The sequence below is a fragment of the Podarcis muralis genome, chromosome 8, assembly GCF_964188315.1.
Source record: "Podarcis muralis chromosome 8, rPodMur119.hap1.1, whole genome shotgun sequence".
NCBI lineage: Eukaryota > Metazoa > Chordata > Lepidosauria > Squamata > Lacertidae > Podarcis > Podarcis muralis.
Window position 1 is genome coordinate 25,555,581 of NC_135662.1, and position 17,153 is coordinate 25,572,733.

The 17,153-nt window shown below is 41.3% G+C and overlaps 1 protein-coding gene across 2 annotated transcripts in view; it reads left to right on the forward strand.

The window, feature by feature from the left end:
- The first annotated feature begins 278 nt into the window (after positions 1–278).
- Positions 279–17,153, forward strand: part of VIRMA (vir like m6A methyltransferase associated) — a 29,848-nt gene continuing 12,973 nt past the window's right edge. The window contains exons 1-13 of one of the 2 annotated variants that reach the window (XM_028736490.2): positions 279–402; positions 3,804–3,919; positions 5,378–5,464; positions 5,749–5,797; positions 6,801–6,969; positions 7,262–7,384; positions 7,906–8,205; positions 9,633–10,782; positions 11,343–11,834; positions 13,041–13,210; positions 14,799–14,881; positions 15,901–15,994; positions 16,335–16,879. In XM_028736490.2, coding sequence (XP_028592323.2) covers positions 340–402; positions 3,804–3,919; positions 5,378–5,464; positions 5,749–5,797; positions 6,801–6,969; positions 7,262–7,384; positions 7,906–8,205; positions 9,633–10,782; positions 11,343–11,834; positions 13,041–13,210; positions 14,799–14,881; positions 15,901–15,994; positions 16,335–16,879 — 3,441 coding nt within the window. In that variant the 5' untranslated portion in view covers positions 279–339. The remainder of the gene's footprint in view (positions 403–3,803; positions 3,920–5,377; positions 5,465–5,748; positions 5,798–6,800; positions 6,970–7,261; positions 7,385–7,905; positions 8,206–9,632; positions 10,783–11,342; positions 11,835–13,040; positions 13,211–14,798; positions 14,882–15,900; positions 15,995–16,334; positions 16,880–17,153) is intronic. The other variant, XM_028736491.2, reaches the window with a different exon arrangement.

Consider the following 17,153-nt stretch of genomic DNA (forward strand, 5'->3'; position numbering starts at 1 on the left):
TAAGGCTGGAGAGGTCTAAACCCCGATCCCACGTAGAAAGATGACTCTGAAACAACGCACTTGATTAATGGGGATTATTCCCCAGTAAGGGCACATTGCATAGCATGCCTTAACCGCACGTCCCACAACTACGCTGCCTTTGCTTCTCCAACGATATATAGGCACGTTGTTCTGCTTTTAGCCAAGCGGCAGATTTAGGAGGAAAAGCAGCAGCTGAGCAGGATCTATTTTACGAACGGCTGGAAAGAAGCTTAGTGCGCATGCGCTCCCCCACCTGCCATTCCTCCTTGACTCCGGAAGTGCTTCTCGTGTCAGGCGAGGTGCTTCCGCCGAAGGAAAATGGCGGCGGACACAACAACGGAGCTTCTGTTTTTAGACACTTTCAAGCACCAGAGCACAGAGGTAACGGGGGAGGCGAGGGCCGTTTCCTTCTGCTTGACGGGCGCCCAAAGAGGACGGGCGTAGCGGAGTTTTAGTCTTTTTTGCTCCAGGGACGAGGGTTGATTTTATGCAGAGAGGTCGGACCCTCGGGGCGGGGCTAGAGCCCCTTTGCTCTCTCGAGCCCCACAAAGGAAACTGGTGACAGCTCTGGCCCGTTTCCTTCTTTAGTAGGTGCATCTGCGTCTTGTATAGAGGTTCACACGCATGTACAAGTGTAAACATATTTCTTTTTCATATTGGTTTTTTTTTTGGGGGGGGGGGAGGTTTCGACCATAGGAATGAGATGCCTTACCTTTAATAAAAATAAAAAGCCTGTCAATTGTCTAGGTGTTGTTTGATCTGAAATAACTGCTACTCTGTGGCAATTACTAACATAGATTATAACCCATGATAACACACTCTGAATATTGTTGGATTCTAAGTTATGCCAGCCCAACCGATGTAGCCAGTAGTGGGAGGAAATGGGAGTTGCAGTTCGGCAGCATCAGGAGGGCCATAGTTCCCCGCCCCTGGGATAGAAAAAGCCGGTGGAAGTGGGAGTAACAACAGTAGTTTAAGTCGAAACAATCATAGGCTAGTTGGGGATCTTAAGTATGTGCAGCCTTACTGACAATTTGTATTGCTCTATTTGTGACCCGGAAGCTGTACACTGGCTCCCTTGGCCAATAAAGCGAGATGAGTGCCACAACCCCAGAGTCGATCACGACTGGACCTAATAGTCAGGGGTCTCTTTACCCTTTACCACTATTTGTATGTTATTATGTAGAGGAGATTATTGATGAGAGAGGTTAAAAACTCTTAATGTATAGAGCCATCAAAGTCCAGTACTACGTGCTTTCCAAGCAGCTGAATTATCTGCATGTTGCTGTAGCTGTGCTGGCCCAGCACTCTTTTCTCCTGCACTAGTAGGTTGGGTAAAACAAATCTTTTGAGTCTCTTAAGTTGTGAGATAGTGTGAAAAGTAGAATGCATCTACTGTCTTTCTCCTTCTCCTCTAATCTGCCAAAAGCACAAGTATGCAATGCAGTCTGTTATATGGCTTGGTGAGATATAGGGAGCAGGTAGAGACCCTTCTATTCCCTGTGTGAGATATCATTTGTGTCCGTGAAAATGATAATACAGGTGAGGTGTACTGAGTTCTAGCAATATTGTCAAATTATTGTTTGTGCTGTTGCAGCTAACTACACAAACACTAGCATTAATTTGTCAAATTTGGTTGCCTGTGAACTGCTGGAAACCATTTTCAAATATTTTCTCATACATATCCGGTACACGTATGCATGCCTATTTTTTTGGAGAAAGGGGAGTCTGTGCATGCCAAATGACCCATATGTTGGGTTAGGAAAATTTATTTGGATTTCAGTACATTTCATCATGCAAGTATAACCAGATTTATGCTGCAGTTGTTTATATTAAACTTTGCCTCTTGACCTTCACAGACTAAGACACTTGCTTACTCAACAAATGTGGAGCATGTGAAGTTGCTACTTGTGCTTATAGTGAAATATTCATTAGATGGACTGTAGTGTTCTTAGACTTATGAAGATCAGATGGAGGATGCTTGTGAAAATGCTGACTGTTAAATGGGAGCTGAAGCCAGGCAACATCTGGCCTTGGGGAAGGCTTACATATAGTGGAGGCATTCCTTTTTACCCTCCAAGCTGAATACAGCTTGCTTGCCATGTATCTTATCAGATACATGTATCTATCAGATGTTGACAACACTTCAGTATATACTGACAGTTAGTTCAGTATATTATGTGTTCGTTACATTTGTGCTCAAGGCACCTAAAATCAATAATATGCCATTTTTCGGGCAAGTAGGAAACAAGAAGGTTAGAGAGTCACTAGTAGGTTGTGTTTGACTTCATAGGCCACAAATGTATTAATTTAGAAAAAATATTCTGTGCTTCCCTTCAATAAAATTCCTCTGTATGGTGTACATTACAATAATAGAAGAGCAAAACAAACAAAAAACCAGCAGAAGTTGTAGACTTTTTTTATTCCATTCTTAAAATTACTTACCTTTAAAAACATTAAAACAATTTGCTTAACAGCCAGCTGTATTTTTTAGGATGGCAGCCTAAGGAATTGGTGAAAGGCTTTCTCTGGTAGTGGTTACTTTTTAACTGCATCATCTGTAGCAAGATGTAACTTTATAAAGGCATGCTATGGCCATTAAATTTACATTAAAATACTGATAGGTGACTGAGTCATTGTGTGAAGCTTTAAATCTTCATGCTTTTCTTGTTCCTTTACTACTGTGTTTCACACTAATACAGTATCATGCAACTTTCCTTTTGTTTTGGCCAAGTACTAGGTTTTCAGCATATACACCTTTTGTTTTGCTTTCTCATCTTTCCTGTAGCACATTGCAAACTTTTTCTGTGTTCCTCAGTTCCCTGATGGATCATTGTCTATTCTTTCTGTTCATCCAATCATCCTCTTGGTTCATCTTCTCTTCCTGCACCTCAGTTACCTGATGTCAGAATATAGCTTTTTCTGTCTCTTTGAGAACATCAAACATTCATTTTTTAACAGCAATGTTTGACCAGCCCTTCCTGTAGTAGTTGTGAATATTCCATGACATCACAGCAGCCCAGATAATGCCTTAGGCTGTGGTTGTGTGAAGTGAGTGAAAGATAGTTTAGAGACTTACTGTATATAAAAAGAATATTGCAATGCATCTCAGTATGGGATGCATGCCATTAAATTACTCATTAAAAAGGTAAGGTAAAGGGACCCCTGACCATTAGGTCCAGTCGTGGCCGACTCTGGGGTTGCGACGCTCTTCTTGCTTTATTGGCTGAGGGAGGGAGCCGGCGTACAGCTTCCGGGTCATGTGGCCAGCATGACTAAGCCGCTTCTGGCGAACCAGAGCAGCGCATGGAAACGCTGTTTACCTTCCCGCCGGAGTGGTACCTATTTATCTACTTGCACTTTGACGTGCTTTCAAACTGCTAGGTTGGCAGGAGCAGGGACCGAGCAGTGGGAGCTCACCCCGTCACGGGGATTTAAATTGCCGACCTTCTGATTGGCAAGTCCTAGGCTCTGTGGTTTAACCCACAGCGCCACCCGCGTCCCTTCATTAAAAAGCTAGGCAACTATTAATATAACAAAAGCAAAATTAATTTGTACTCTTCAAAAGCTGCACTCAGTGGCTGAATGTCACCTCTGAATTTTATTTTTTTATGTCCTTGCCTGCTGCAAATGGTAAGCAGCCTAGTGTGGGTGGCACTTGTCAGGAAAAATGGGTGGATACAGCTGTCATATCATTGCTGGCCTTTTAGACAATTTCTGGGCGCTGTGCCATATATTTTAACCTTCATGAATTTTGTTCTCTTTGTTTTTGTTTTTGATAGCAAAGTAGTAATGTAGATGTGGTTCGCTTTCCATGCGTGGTTTACATCAATGAAGTACGTGTCATCCCTCCAGGAGTAAGAGCTCATTCTAACTTACCTGAAAACAGAGCTTATGGGTAAGTGCAAGTTGATTAATTCAATTCTTTATTTAGAATATAGACATCCTGCTTTCTAGCACCTAGTGCCTCTCAAAGCAAAATTAAACAAAGGCTTACAGAAGATTCTCAAAGTCAAACTCAAATGTGGTACAGGAACAAAAATTACCTACATGGTGTACATATGGGGGCCAGAGTATTCAGGCTCTCATTCTTGTTCTTCTGTGGTGTCATACCAGGCAGTCGCTCCCCCAATGTCATCTGAAGCAAGGAGGTGATTTGTATCTTACTGAGTCCTCTGATGAAGGCAAGCCTTCCCTTATTGGCAATTCCCATTTGCCAAGTAATAGCTCCTTCCGAGGCAAGGGAGTTGGGCCGAGCAGCTGGAACTTGCTCAGCACATAGTGAAACTAGTCTTCCTTTTCTGGAAGTTAGTAGCTACCTACCAGTGGTTATTTGAACAGCATTTTAAATTTGGAAAGTATTTTGTTATGTTCTCCTTCCCAACAACCTTGTAGCTCCCATTATAGAGATATGGAAGAAACTTGCCCTTGGCCACACAATGGCAGAAAGACTTGAACTTGGGTCTCCCAGATCCATCAGCCTATTCCAAAGCTTAGGACAATATGAGAACTTAGAGAGGGATCTAGATTGCGTCAAGACAGTGGCCATAGCCAGAATGCCAGGGTCACTTGACCCTAATACAAGACTAGCACAGACCTGGAAAGTTTGTTTAGTTTGAAGTGAATTGGCAGACCATAGCTTGGAGACAGTTTTGGTTAGCTCCAGCCCTTATTTGCCCTATTGGGGTATTATGTCGAAGTAGGATTAGAACAAATCGGGAAAGGTGAAGTAAGAAGTGTGCTCACCCACATCTTCCTCCTGGTGGCAGTTTTCTGTTCATCTTTCCCAAAAGTTACTTCCAAGGTTTGGGGAATCCCTTTAAAGTGGTATTTCGCGTTGTGAAAGGGGATGTGGTTTTGCAGTGGGGGTTCATGGAAATCAGGGTCTTTATTGACCGCAAGCATTTATGATCATTTATCAAATCTGTGCAGTGTCAAATAGCACATGTGTGGTGGAGGTGCAGTCACAGATCTGCAGGCCTCTTACATAAGTGATGAGCTTGCCTAAAATTACAAAGGTGATGGTTAAGATAGTGGGGAAAAAATAAATGTATAACAATGTATGATTTACCTTTGGATACAACAATGCTAGGTTTATTAGATAATGGCCTGATGAGATGTCATGATAAACTGTAAACTATTGGATTGAGAATGAGCTGTGTGCTTCCTCATTACCCTTCTCCACCTCCCCTTGAGTTGTGGTTTATTAATTTTATAGTTGAATACTATTAAAAAGCTCCCCACTTCTTTACTTCTTGCAGATTGTGGCTATATGATAATTGGTATTTTAAGTCTCGATTATCTTGTTTATTGTGGTTCTGTAAAATAATTTTTTACACTTTGGCTTTCTTCTCAGTGAAACATCTCCTCACACATTTCAGTTAGACCTGTTTTTCAACAATGTCAGCAAACCAAGTGCCCCTGTATTTGACAGGCTAGGAAGGTAAGCAATTCTTTCATAATCTTGGTGCCATTGTAAGACTTAACCAGGGCTAAGGCAAGCTGTGTAAGCCTGGCTACTAGTTTCCTTGTGTCTTGTTTATGAAGAAAGCAGTTGAAGTAAATGGAAATGTAGGCTTTGAGTTTCTCTGTTCTACTACTAAATATAAAAATAGGTAATTGTCATTCTCATTAGATACTGATTGAAAAAAGTACCATTGTGAATCTGGTTGTAAAAGATGTTGGTGCAGTTTCTTTGACCTTTAACACATATTTCTGTTTTAACAGCCTGGAGTATGATGAGAACTCTTCAATAATTTTCAGACCTAATGCCAAGGTAATGATCACTTGTAAATTCTGAGATTGACCCTTCTAGTGACAACTGTACAGAGAGAGGCTGGTAACCTCTACACTGGGCTGCGTTGGGATGTTCTTGGGGTACTTTTGAAGTCTTCTCAGAAAGTTTCATTAGTGCAAAACATAGTTGCTAGGTTTTTCACTAGGGCCAACTATAGATAGCATCTCTCAACAGTTCTTAAACATGCATACCAGTGGCTAGTCTGTTTCCAAGAGCAGTTCAGAGTGCTGGTTGTTACCTATCTGAAGGACTGCCATCTACCTCATGAGCCTGCCTCAATCCTTTGATCTTCATCAGAGTCTCCTCATCAGAGTCCCACAATCATTTGAAATAAGGAGGTGGTGAGCAGAGCAAGTGCCTTCTCAGTCTTGGAGGACCACATTTTGAATGCCCTTCCCCAGAGGTGCTCACCTGGTTCCCACTCTTTATTAAAAACAAAGTGTCATCTAAGAAATGCTCTGGGGGAGACACGATTAGCTTTAGTCGATTGTGTGATGCAGTGCAGGCCATCTGAAGCCCATTAGAAACATTTGGTCTGAGTGGGCCAAGTGCACATGGTAGGGGGGCCAGCATTATACAGCCAGATGCTGTCTCACGTGTGTGTGTGTTAGAGAACTTGTGCATGTAGGCCAGCCGTGGAGAACCTCTGGCTCACAAGCAGAAGGTGACCTTCTCCAACCCATGGGACTCTCATCAAGTCACATCCCTCTGCCCAGCCCATGCCCCTCACATCACAGCTCACCTGTCTTTTTTATATAAAAAAAAGCTGAGGCTTTCAAAACTATTACAGGAGTCTGTGCCTCATGTATTTGCAAAGTTCATTTAAATCCTACTGTAACATGTAAGTGAAATCTAACAATGGCATAGCTGGAACTATATTTCATTGCAAATATATACTGGTACTGAGCCTGTAGTGTAGGTGCAGCAAGTTAATGGTTTATCTTTGTTTCTTTTATGTTCTCTCTCCTCCTTTAAAATCCAGGTCAACACTGACGGATTAGTTCTGAGAGGCTGGTACAACTGCTTGACGCTTGCAATATATGGCTCTGTTGACAGAGTAATAAGCCATGATAGGGACTCTCCCCCTCCGCCGCCTCCGCCACCACCCCCTCCTCAGCAACAAGCAGCTTTGAAAAGAACTCCTAAACCTGGTAAGCATTCCAAAACTAATCCAGCTAAAATTCTTTTTTTCTTTTAAAAGAAATGTAAATAGAAGTAAGTGATCCCCCCCATAGAAGTTAAATCATCTCCGTCTAAAATGTTTGTGTCTCATTACTTCTTTCAGCTGAAGTTTTTGTCTGTGATCTGTAAGTTAATGCATGCACCATTACAGTGTTTTTACTGAGTGGTTCATTTTCAGCAACTTCCCAAGTGATGCCACAGGCTTCCCATGAATTTATTTATCTTTATTTATAAGCTCATTTATATGCCTTTTTTTTACAGCTGATGGAGAGAAAGAGGATCAGTTTAATGGCAGTCCTCCACGACCACAGCCTAGAGGCCCAAGAACTCCACCAGGCCCCCCTCCTCCTGATGATGATGAAGATGAGCCAATGCCCGTATCAGGTATTTTGGAATGTAACTTTCTTTCCATTTCTTTCTCACTTGTGTCCTCATGCATGCATAATTTAAGTGAGGAGAAAGTGTTGCTGTTTTTCTAGAAGTAGGTATATTTTCCAGCTGCAACTGAATTCACCACTGGGAAGTGGCAGTTGTGACAGGAGATATGATGCATCTATTAGGCTGCTCCATACGGGAGAATTGGAAAACATCTGTATTGGTCTATGGAGGCTCTTTGTTGTTGTTTAGTCATTTAGTCATGTCCGACTCTTCGTTACCCCATGGACCAGGGCACGCCAGCCATGGAGGCTAACCTTGCCTTAAAACTACAAAACCAAAGCAGCAGTTTATTAGCGTCCTAGCTTGAGGATGTAAATTGTATGGAAAACACACAGAATTCTCTTAGCAGAACATTAAATTACACTATGGGTATTAGTTGTCTAGCTTTCGTTGTTGTCTGCTTTCTCTTTCTTTTTGAAAATGGCAGTTGTTTAAATTAATTTTGCTGTGGATTCCAATCTTTCCAGTGGTTGGGGAGAAAGATGACGATGTTGATCACAGAGAGGATTACTTTGAGCCCATTTCTCCTGATCGGACATCCGTTCACCAGGAGGGTCCATATTCTGATGAAGCAGAAGTGGAAGAAGACCAGCCCGAAGAAGTGGATGATGAAGAGGGGGTGGATGTTGAGGAGGAGGAGGAAGATGAAGAGGATGACGATGGTCAGACAGTAGAGAGTATTCCAGAAGATGAAGAAGAGGATGAAGAGGAGGAGGAGGAGGATGAAGAAGAAGAAGAGGATGTTGAAGAAGAGGAGGAGGGTGAAGGTAGGCAAATACAGAAACTGCTGAGGACTGAGTTGCGCTTGCATATGTGTTCTTTCATCACTTCATCACAGAACAGTTGATTTTCAGCTGAATGTGTGAACTGTCCCTAATGAAAAATATTGAGAAGTGTTCAAGCTTTATTGATAACAGATCTGTTGAAATTAATGCACCTAATGTCATATTCGTTAATTTCAGTTGGTTTACCTTGAGTAAAATCACCCATTGTTTGATTTGACTGTGGGGCATGCAAACGTTCTGTGTTACTTAACCTGAGTCAGTCAGTTCACACTAGTTGTCTCTAGAAGCTAATAATGATAAGTGGTATGTGTGTGTGATCTGGTCCTGAGACAGTGGAATATATGTAGTATTTTTTTGGGAAGCCAAGCACTTCAGAGGACACTAGGGAAGAGATTTTGAAGGTTTTGTGGCGTATAGGTTTTCTACCTTTTCTGTCAAAATATTATTTGTGCTATAACTGCAGTTGTGAGTCATTTTTTAAAATGTTTGTGGTCCTGTGTTGATGGGCATGGTCTGACATACAGTGACACGAGAGAGAACCTTCTCAGTGGTGGTGCCCTGATTGTGGAACTCCCCTTCATTAAGAGATATGACTCCCTCCTTTACTCATGAGTTTTAGACATCAATTTAAATACTTCTCCATATGAGGGAGGTGCAGAGGGTGGTTACACAAGAGGAGAGTTTTTCAGTGGTGGGCCCCCTTTTTGAAATACTCTCCCTAGGGAAACTTTCCTGGTATCATCAGCTTTTGGGTGATAGATGCTTCTGTTTGCTAGACTTCAGTTAGTCTCTGTTGTGCTGCTCATCTTTTAGTGGGGTACAGTAGGGCTAGTCCTTGGATGAGCATTTTAAGAGTTTTGTATTGTACATTGTTTTTCAGTTTGACTTTTAATTGATTTAAATTATTCATATTTTATCTTAAGTTGCTTTAATACTTTTTTTGTTTGAAATGACTAACAAATAATCTTTTCATACAGTCCTTTGAGTGAGGTCTGCAAGCTGGATATGGTGGTTTGAATGTTGCTGCAGACTGGATTGAGTGGTTTCCTTGTATTTTAGTCTGGCTGTATTGTGGTATTCACCACTTCAAGATCTTACGAGATAGACGGTGGTTCTGAAATAAATAAAAACCAAGGTTAAGAATTCTCCTTGTGGAGATAATCTAATTATATGGTGCAATTATATATTTCTCCTGTTAGTTGATACCTTTTGGTCCTGTGTGTGAGTGTGTAGCTGATGGGTTGGCAAAGCATCCTGCAAATGTTTTAGCTGCTGGGTTTCCCATGTCTATGAGCAAAAGGGGAGAAGATGGTTTATTTTTCAAAGCTGTAATTAATGGATGGGTGTAATTTGTTGCTTATTTTGGTTCAATGAATTCAACAAGGTAATTTTAAAACTCTTCTTTTCAGGGGATGATGGTTATGAGCAGATTTCAAGTGATGAAGATGGAATTGCTGACTTGGAACGTGAGACGTTTAAGTACCCGAGCTTTGACATTGAGTACACTGCTGAGGATCTAGCCAGAGTGCCACCTGTGACCTATGATCCTTTTGATAGGGAACTTGGGCCTCTTCTGTACTTTAGCTGTCCCTACAAGACAACTTTTGAAACCGAAGTTGCTAAGATGAAAGATACAGATCCAGACAAGGAAAATTCAGGGGCAGTTGAGACCTCTACTAAATTGACCGAACTCCTAGAATTATATCAGGAGGAGAGGGGTGCAAAGTGGGTCACTGCTCTGGAAGAAATTCCAAGTTTAATAGTCAAAGGGCTAAGCTACTTGCAGTTAAAGGACCCGAATCAGGATTATATAAGCCAGTTGGTTGACTGGACAATGCAGTCATTAAACCTACAGGTAGCCCTGAGACAGCCGATCGCTTTGAATGTCCGTCAGCTTAAAGCTGGGACAAAACTTGTCTCCTCACTGGCAGAATGTGGAACTCGGGGGATAACGGGCCTGTTGCAAGCAGGAGTAATTAATTCTCTATTTGAACTGCTGTTTGCGGATCATGTCTCTTCTTCTCTTAAACTAAATGCTTTCAAAGCTTTGGATAGCGTTGTAAGCATGACTGAAGGAATGGAGGCATTTTTGAGGAGCGGCTCAGAGGTGCATGAAAAAAGTGGTTACCAGAGACTACTGGAGCTCATCCTGCTGGATCAGACAGTAAGGGTCGTCACTGCCTGCTCTGCAATTCTGCAGAAATGCCACTTCTACGAGGTTTTGTCCGAGGTCAAAAAGTTTGCTGACCAGTTAGCGGAATATCCTCCATCTCTTCCTAATCACACTGAGCCTGAGCAGGATACGGACACTGGACTCGAAAGGGGGAACCAGGAATATGAAAATGATGTGGACACTCCAATGGATATGGACAGCCTTCTGGAGTCCTCCAGTATGAGTGAAGGAGAAGTGGAGAAACTCATTAACCTTTTGGATGAGATCTTGCATTTGATGGAGACTGCCCCTCACACTATGATCCAGCCACCGGTGAAATCTTTCCCAACAACAGCACGTATTACAGGGCCACCAGAAAGGGACGACCCTTTCCCAGTGCTCTTTAGGTGAGTGGCCTTAGTTTTTTTATATGTTTCAAAGGGATACCTGTTTGTTTGCTTTCTGCCACTTGGTTGTTGACATGAGTACTTGTCATGCATGTCATGTGTGCTGCTTAATCAGGGTCTTTCAATGTTGGGAGATGTTCCAGCCTAGACTGTTGTCTCTTTTTCCCCTTTCCCACCCTGTGTCTTCTGTCATGCCATCTCATAACTAAACAGAACTCCTCCACTGTCTGCATCAAGTCTCTTTACTCTAATCCTTTTAAGTCTGTGAGGTGGTGGAGAACAGTGTCAGACTTGAACTGAGAAGATCTGGATTCAAATTCCTGCTCACGTTTGAAGATTAGTGAGTGCTTGTGGGCACATCACAATTTCTCAGGTTCTATTGCAGTGTTCATTAATTCCACTGGGTCTGTTCTGAGTAAAACTTTATTGAATCCCACCCACATTTGTACACTTCTGCAGCTATTTCACGTACCATTGCATTGAAAGTAGTAATAAAAAATTCTGCCAATGTGCTATATTTTGAAGTGGAATTGAGCATGCTGCTTCTTACATATTTCCAGGTACCTTCATAACCACAATTTCTTGGAATCTGTCACGTTGCTGTTATCCAATCCAATAACCAATGTGCACCCTGGGGTGCTGCAGTCTACCAGGGATATACTGAGGTTTTTGGCACAGTCCCAGAAGGGCCTCCTTTTCTTCCTCTCTGAGTATGAAGCCACAAACCTGCTGGTTCGAGCCTTTTGCCATTTCTCTGACCCTGATCAAGAGGAAGGTCTCCAGACTGATGGGGCAAGCGATGAAGCCTTTCCCCCATGGCTTCTTCATTCAACACAGACGCTGCAGTGCATTTCAGAACTATTCTGCCATTTCCAGCGCTGCACAGCCACTGATGAAACTGACCATTCAGATCTCCTGGGAACGCTTCATAACCTTTACCTGATCACTTTTAACCCTGTGGGAAGAGCTGCTGTTGCCCATGTCTTCAGCCTTGAGAAGAATCTCCAGAGTCTTATTACATTAATGGAGTTCTATTCCAAAGAAGCATTAGGGTAATTATCCTATTTTTTTAACCTTGCTTTAGGTTTTATGCTTTTAAATGGATGTTTGCAGGTTGATGTGGGTTTCACAAACTTTTAATTTGGGGTTGTTCCTTGTTATGGAACTTGGCTGCAGTACAGAATCCAACTTCTTACCCTCCTCACTTTTCTCCTTTTACGAAGCCTTTCCTTTAAAGAAGTGAACCAGGCTTTCCTTGTTCTGGGGTGGTACATGCTCATTCCTCAGCATAGTCTGAGGATACGTATGGGCTGGCCCATGAGTTAGCAACCTCTTCATCCCAGTCAATGCTTGGTGATTTGGCTCTGATTGCTGCTGGGCGGACAGGAAATCCTTGAGATGTCTAAACAGATTTCTCACCCCCACTCTCCAATCCCTGCTTTTAAATGGGTGGGCTCAGGATAACTAGGTCTGAAAATATTAGCTCTGCAGCATATGAAGCTGTGCTACGTCCTCTGAAAAAAACAACACAAAAACACCGTGGATGACATGAAAGAATAGCTAAAAGCAAAGCCAAACATTTTAAAACCAAGGAACAAAGGGAGCAGCGAGCACGTTGTGCTTCCTCCTCATCTTAATGTCCTGTAAGATTGATCTTTTGCATGTCCACCAGTGTGGAGATTTGCAGGTTATCTGCACAGAAGTTCTATGTTGCACGTGACAGAAATGTGGTGGAACAGGAAGTGTAAGCTGCACGGCTGTTTTCTGATTCCTTCATGTTGTTTTGAGAGCATTTCATGCTTGTCTGAAACTGGCTACACAGATCAAGAGCATAATTTAGATAAACATATCTTAGATGCTGGAGTTAAAGTCACAATCGAAAGAGTGGGGTTTGCAGCTCAAAGTGGCATACACAACTTTAGCTTGTGCTAAGGAGGTGAATGTTTGCCTGTGGCATGGCTTGTATGCATTTGAAATCAGAGCCGTTCTTTATCCCTCCTGTAGGTTACTGCTTGATTCTGATCAATATAATTGACTTTTCTGTTTTGAGTTCTGAAAAGATTATGAGAAACTAAGTGGAGAAACTAGGAGAAAAGGCTGAGTCAATCAATCGCATGCCAATCATTTGCAAACTCCTACTTGTAGTATGAACTTTTTTATTCTCCATACAAAATAATCGTTTTGTAAATGAAAATTTGAATAGTATTCTGTAAGTATATGTGTAAGGATTCAAATGTGAAGTATGTCATAATTTTCAGAAAAATCTGTTTCAGCGATTCCAAGTCAAAGAAGTCAGTTGCCTATAATTATGCTTGCATCCTTATTCTGCTGGTGGTTCAGTCCTCCAGTGATGTCCAAATGCTTGAGCAGTATTCAGCACCCCTGTTGAAGCTTTGCAAAGCTGATGAAAATAACACCAAACTACAAGGTACAGTATGTGCTGTTAATGGGGCAGTTGCTGGAAGCAGTTTAGGAGAAATCTTTTTGGAGTCTGCTAAGGCTCTCCTGACCTTCTGGTTTTTGATAATGCAAGTAATGAGATTCCTTTGGTAAATACAGATTACTAGAAAGGCTCATTGAAAAACTGTGTAGCTTTTTTGCTAGTATCAAAGAGGCTTTGAAGCACAGAAAGTTCTCTTGTTTGTGTAGCGTACTGTTCATTGGTGGGAGTCATTCAGTAACTGCAGGAAAATATTCAGTGTTTGAAATCTTCTAAGGAAGCAACGTAGGGTGCTCCTGTTCAAAGAACAAACTAAAAAAAGTCACTGGACACTGATGATGACCTGAGAGCTTCCATTGTAAGTGTGTTTCTCAAATTGGAGCTGTTGTAATCTTGTCATGCCCACTTCAAGACAATGACTGATGAAAGGAGACCCCTTTGTGTGCAGGCTTTTACATTGCACGGTTTTACTATACATGGCTTTTTAAAGTCCCAAGCAGCCTTGGGTCAGAATATCTAGGGAACCCCACCGGCCCATGTTATCCTGCCTGGGACCTTCATTCCACTTCAAGGGATCTCCTTCAGTCCTGCATCTGAAACAAGGCAAATAAGAGGTAGGAGAGAGAGCCTTTTTGGCTATAGTGCTGAAGATTTGTAAAGACCTCTCAACAGGTGTGCCTCACTCCTTCATGACCTGCTTTTAGCCTGGTGATAAAGGCAACATTACAAAAGTGTACCTTTATTAGAATCTTGATTTTTATCATGAATTGTGCTGTTTTAAAATGCTGTGCCGATTCTGTTTTTAAAGCTTTGTTTTGGTTTTCCTCCTGCCAGTACTTCCATTGAATTTTCAGTCTGTTTTTGTTTTTGAGAGACAAGATGGTCTTGGCTTGCATACAATAAAGACTAAGAAATTCAAGTTATTCTGAGCTGAGGAAAAAACTTTCATTTCAGAATATGCACACAGGATGCCTTTGTAGCTAAGATGGGGTTTAATATTGAATATTCAAGAGATCAAATGTTTGAATTATGCTGGGCAAAATTGCCTTTTGGAACAAATAGATTCTCATGGTTCAGATACTTTTTATGGCATCGAATCCAATATTAAAACATTTTCAAAATCCTTGTAAGACTCATAAAGCTGCAACCACATACGTTGCAGTAAGTTGAATTGAAATCATAGGGATTTATTCCCACATAGGATAGCAGACCAAGTCATACTGATTTCCCCCCACTGCTGAATGGAAGTGAACCTTTTTGATTGTTTTATTGCAAATAAGCTAACTTTTGATAAAGACATCCCTGGACCTATAGAAATAGATCTTCAGCAGTGTTCTTGGTGCTTTCAGCTGAAGAAATCAATTGAAATGTGGTATAATAAAGAATAATTTCAGACCAAATCAAAATTTGGCTCATATGTATGCATTGAGTCTTTATTCTTTGAATTAAAGCAGTTTTAATGTTGTATTAAAAGTTGATTTATATACAAAGGCCTGTAGCTCTAATGCTTGTCATATTTTTGCAATGCATCATTTTACATAATGCAACATTGTTCAAGTTGCCTTGTTTGTTTTAGAACTTGGCAAATGGCTGGAACCCTTGAAAACACTTCGGTTTGAAATTAATTGCATCCCAAATCTCATTGAATACATTAAGCAGGTTAGTAAAAACCATTCTCAATGCATGCATTTTCTTAAAAATCCACTCCCTAGCTATTTCATTTGTTGATCTCTTGCAATTGTATATACAGGAGGCAAAATTCTGTGTTTTCACAGTTCTGATGGCATAGGGTTATCATAAAGTTTGCTTGGTACTCCTTTATCCAGAAATGTTTTGTTACAAGTACATTCTATATTGGACCATTTTGCACGGTGTTTTTAGTACAATCCTCATAATAACATTTTTTAAAAAGTAGTCAATGGATTTCAAGAAGGAATTGTTGGTTCTCTGTTTCTAATAGCCCTTTTTGAAGAGCAAAACTTGATGTGACCTTATTAATGGAACTGCTAATTCAATACAGTTTTTTAAAAGTAAATAGCAGCCATGGGGAGGGGGAAAATCAAGTTATTAGCTGGCTTTTATTCACATTGGGATTTCCACTGGATTGGAACTACAGCTGTGGAAAGAGAGTATAGCTCCACTTCTCCATCATGGCTCCAATCAAGATTGCTTCCTTCCTGGTTGGTATTTACTTAAAACATCTGTGTAATTATCTAGTTTGGCTCTAAGGTGTTGTGTGTTTTGTGGTGACCTTCCATTAGAATTTTCAATCCTTGTGTTACTTTTACTTGGATGCCTCATATAGAAAGGGTGGGAAGAAGTTTTGTAGACCAGTGCCCCACTTCTGATGAACCCCTAAATACTGGCAAGTAGATTGGACCAAAGACAGACATTGGTCTGATGCAACAAGATGGTACTTAACATTCCTAAGCAAAAGAGTACACAATCAGAATAATTTAGCCTAGATTAGTTATTCTTTAAATGTTAAAAAAAAAGTTCCATGTTGTATAAGTCAATAGATTAAAGAGATTCTAGTAAAAAAACCTAATGGCCCTAACACTCAAGTTTGAAGTCAGCCTACCGTTTGTTGCTCAGAAGCAAGTTCTCTACTGCACCTATTTTTGTTGAATATTGATCTTTAATAACATGAGTCTTATTTTTCAAATTTTATTTTAAAGAATATTGATAGCTTGATGACCCAGGAAGGAGTTGGTCTTCCTACTGCACTTCGTGTCCTGTGCCATATTGCATGCCCTCCACCACCTGTTGAAGGTATAATACTTGCTTTTAACATGGTTCCATTTCCTTTATAAGAGTACATCAGATTTAATCACCACCTCCTATAGCCATATTGAAGTAAATTGTTTCTTTGGACCATTTTCTGTTGCTAACAGAGCATGTAGAATTTTTGGATGGGAAAGTTAAGAGTAAAATGTAAGGATTCTGTGCCCCATGATAAATTTGGTGTCATGTAATGTATATTCTTGGTCATGGACAGAAGTCTCATGAAAAGGAATCATTTCACCTGATCTATATTTTCCTAATGACAGATCAAGGCACAACATGGTTTTTCTCTTTCCTCCCCTCCTCCATTCCCCATTTCCTCCTAAAGGTCAGCAGAAGGACCTGAAATGGAACCTTGCAGTCATACAGATGTTCTCTTCTGAAGGAATGGACACTTTTATTCGTGTTCTGCAAAAGCTAAACAGCATCCTTATTCAGCCCTGGAGACTCCATGTCAACATGGGGACTACCCTCCACAGAGTCACTACGATTTCCATGGCCCGGTGCACCCTTACCCTCTTGAAGACCATGTTGACCGAACTGCTGCGTGGAGGGTCCTTTGAGTTCAAAGATATGCGCATTCCTTCTGCACTTATTTCTTTACACATGCTCCTGTGCTCTATTCCCCTCTCGGGACGTTTAGACAGCGATGAACAAAAAATCCAGAATGACATTGTCGACATTTTGTTGACTTTTACCCAGGGGGTTAATGAGAAGCTAACCATCTCGGAGGAAACTCTGGCCAATAACACTTGGTCGCTCATGCTAAAAGAGGTCCTCACTTCTGTTCTGAGAATTCCTGAAGGGTTTTTCTCTGGTCTTATACTGCTTTCTGAGTTGCTGCCTCTGCCGCTTCCCATGCAAACCACTCAGGTATGTAAAAACTATCAATTATTTGTAAAAGGCAGGAAAATTAAAAGACTGGTGAAGAGGATAGGTAGGTAACAATGGACTGAAAAAGAGTTGTGCAGTGGATCTATCCATTTGACGGATTGTATACCAACCTCCCTCAACTTGGTGACCTCCAGTGTCATTAGATTCCCATCAGCCCCAGCCAGCATAGTGAATGGTCAGGGATGATGGGAATCGTAGTCCAGCCACATGTGGAGAGATGCAGGCTCCCCATCTCATTGAAAGGGCTGATAGA